Source organism: Primulina huaijiensis, chromosome 18, assembly GCF_012295235.1.
Source record: "Primulina huaijiensis isolate GDHJ02 chromosome 18, ASM1229523v2, whole genome shotgun sequence".
Lineage (NCBI taxonomy): Eukaryota > Viridiplantae > Streptophyta > Magnoliopsida > Lamiales > Gesneriaceae > Primulina > Primulina huaijiensis.
The window spans coordinates 7,016,269-7,019,457 of NC_133323.1; the positions used below are offsets into that span (position 1 = coordinate 7,016,269).

At 34.1% G+C, this 3,189-nt stretch overlaps 1 protein-coding gene across 1 annotated transcript; it reads left to right on the forward strand.

Annotated features, from left to right (window-relative positions):
* Positions 1 to 1,478: 1,478 nt before the first annotated feature.
* Positions 1,479 to 2,738, forward strand: LOC140964080 (non-specific lipid transfer protein GPI-anchored 1-like). The gene is made up of 2 exons (XM_073423601.1): positions 1,479 to 2,014; positions 2,320 to 2,738. Exons 1-2 carry the CDS (start codon positions 1,657 to 1,659, stop codon positions 2,526 to 2,528), a joined length of 567 nt encoding a protein of 188 aa, XP_073279702.1. The 5' UTR covers positions 1,479 to 1,656; the 3' UTR covers positions 2,529 to 2,738.
* The last annotated feature ends 451 nt before the right edge of the window (positions 2,739 to 3,189 follow it).

Consider the following 3,189-nt stretch of genomic DNA (forward strand, 5'->3'; position numbering starts at 1 on the left):
ATATAATGCACCTATTGACCCCTGCCACGAGTTTTTGTAAAAATCAACGCCTACGAGTTTTAGCAAAAACAAATACTGGGTCGACCCAAGCAAAATGTTAGGTACACCAAATTTTGGTCTACCCAACATTTTGCTTGGGTCGATCAAAATATTATTTTGCCAAAATAACATTTTCGTCGACCAAGTGCTAGTCGACCAAAATGTTGCGGTTGACCCACGCAGTTTTTTGGTCGACTCAACTTCAAGCGAGTCGAAGAATCAGAAACAATAAATCGAAATACCCATAACCTCATTTTAATTGGGGTTTTATCCAGATGGGGGCCTGTGCGGTGCCACCTCTGGGCCGCCTCTGAGTAAGAACTACCAATTGTTAAAATTAACTCAAATTTAGAAGAAAATGTTAAACAATTTATTCAACCCTTTCGACACTATTTTACGATCATAACACATATACTATAAAATTAAGTATGATATTTGCCTTCTGTCTTCAAAACAAGTTAATAATTTTTCGTCAAAAAAATACATTTCTCCACGATATCAATTTTTTTTACAAATACGTTAAATGCAATTAAAAAAAAATCTACATAAACATGGAAACACTACTCCGATATCATTATATATATTTTATTGTATAAAAAAATTATATTTAATATAAAAGTTAATAAAATATATGCATTGCACAGCAAGAATAGTACTAGTATCAATTAAAGTAAATTCCTACTTTTTTTTCATTTTAATAAAAGATAAAGTATTCCTAATAATATGAAATTGAGTAGTAAATTTCATTAATTTGATAAAGCAAAAAATAAAGAGATGACAAACTTTGGTTTAAACTATAATTAAGATAGTTGGCAAAGCATCTATATTACTTATTAAAAATTAAAGAGATAAGCTTTTGTTTTAAGCTAAAATAGAATCAGAATTAAAAAATAAAAATAAAAATTATAATCAATCATAATTCATTATCCCATTAAAAAGAATCATCAAAATCATCTTGTAAGTTTCTATATACTAGTTACTATGCACACGCGATGCGTGTGTGTATAATCTTTTTTATTATTATCGATGGACTAAAGTTAAATTTGACAAATTATGAAGGGACTAAATTGATATTTGAATTGTTGAAATAAAAATAAATAAAAATAAAAGTGTGTGTTGAAATTAAAACAAAAAACAGAAATGTAATATTAATATGATATAAGGGTGAAATTGGAAAAAAAAAAGTTGGTGTCCTCTCTAAGTAGTTATTATCATGTCCTCACACTTAATATAATAGTATAGATTACAAGAATTGTTTTTATAAAATTATTTATTTCAATCATAATCTTATTCCACTTGAAAAAACAAAACCCATCTATTTTGGTATTGGAAATGTGAGTATGCCTAATATTAGGACAGTGCCACGTGGCCAAACATGGGCGACGCGTGGTCAAACCCAGAGCCCTTTAATATCCCATCCGTAATAAATAAACAGCCAGCCAGCCCCGCTTGGAGCCACCGCCCTCTCCATTAAATGCCTTAACTTGCTCGCCACAACCACCACTCTGTATCTTTCTATCCACGCAGTAAAGGACTTTGTCTTACATTTATTCGTATCGATCTCCTTCTCGAGTTTTACGTCATCGAAAAACGAAGAAACTTTCAGAAAAAAGTACGATGGAGTTGTCTGCAAGAGCTGGAATATTGAAGATGGCTGCGGTGCTGCTTCTGGCTATAGTTGTGGGTTCTGCTTACGCCGCCGATAACACTCTCGCCACGAAGTGCGCGTCGGAGTTTCAGAAGGTTACCGACTGCTTGCCCTTCGTCACGGCCAAGGCGGACACGCCGAGCAAGGTCTGCTGCGACTCCGTGACGGAGATCAAGGACCGCGACCCCGCTTGCCTGTGTTTCTTGATTGAGCAGATTCATAACGGGTCCAACTCTGCCTTGAAGAGCATGGGAATCCAGGAGGCTCGCTTGCTTCAGTTGTCGTCTTCCTGTAAGCTCACCAATGCGAGTATCAGCGAATGCCCCAGTAAGCTTTCATTTCTTTTTTCTTACATACACAAACAAACTGTGGAAATAGCCAAATTTATCGTTTAAGTTCATTTATTTTAGATCTTGGTTCTTTTAATAGGTAAACGTTGTTCATATTTCAATATATTCATTTTTTATTATCATTATATATATTTTCGGAGTGTTCACTAGGGACATGACAAAAAAAACATGCATCTCCCGAGTCTAGAAGCAAAAAGCTTTAATGTGAACTAGATTTTTGGTAATCTTTCCCGAAGAAAGTCGGGTTTTACTTTATTATGTAATTCCTGCGTGGACATGCAGAGCTTCTGAACTTGGATCCGAAATCCCCCGACGCTGCAATCTTTACCAACTCTTCCATCGCAACGACTACCCCAAGCACGGCGACTCCTGCGGCTCCCACGACAGGTGGTGGGAATTCTAGTGGAATTTGGCGCAAGCCTCAGCCGGTTCTGGTGCAGCTGCTGGTTTCCATTCTGCCTATCTTCTCCATTCTCTTTTTCCATGCTTGATTTTGAGCTCCATTAATATTTTATCCATCTGTTTTATCTTGCTCACGAGATCTGTTGTAAGTCAAATGTCGTACGCAAAGTATCGATTTGGTTCGATTTCTAGATTGCTGATCTTTTTTCCAAAATTTAGTACGTAACTATAGCTAGTTTTATATCTGTGCATGTTCTAAGAATGCGTAGATCGATACTGCAGGTTGGTTGGCTGGTTGATTTCCAGGTTTTAAACTAATTAATTTAATGTGGTGTTTCAAATTTGTGATATAAATAATCAATTTAACAAAGATTAGAAATGTGCTTTAAAGGGAATACTATGTTTTATTAACTCATTTTAGTTAATTTTTTTTATATCTAAAATAACTCACAGACAAGTGGGACTCTATTACAATATCTTTTTGTTTAATTATTATTATTAAGGGTGGTCGACCCGAGTGTAAAACGACTCTGTTTTGAATTAAGAATGTTTTTTTTATTTATTTATTTAATATCATTTGATTCTTTTGTATTTTTTTTTATAAAACTTGATCATCGAAAAATTAATATTTGATTATAAGAAGAAAAATGTTTCAGATATAACATAAAATAATTCTTCGATCGTAAATCATGGACGACAAAATATCACATGTTGCACAGCATAATTGAGAATTAAAGTTCAAATATTTTG

Excerpts from the sequence above, each read along its gene's own strand:
- LOC140964080 (XM_073423601.1), top strand. The coding sequence starts at position 1,657 with ATGGAGTTGTCTGCAAGAGCTGGAATATTGAAGATGGCTGCGGTGCTG. Across the intron at positions 2,015-2,319 it reads GAGTATCAGCGAATGCCCCA|AGCTTCTGAACTTGGATCCG; the intron begins GTAAGCTTTCAT and ends GTGGACATGCAG.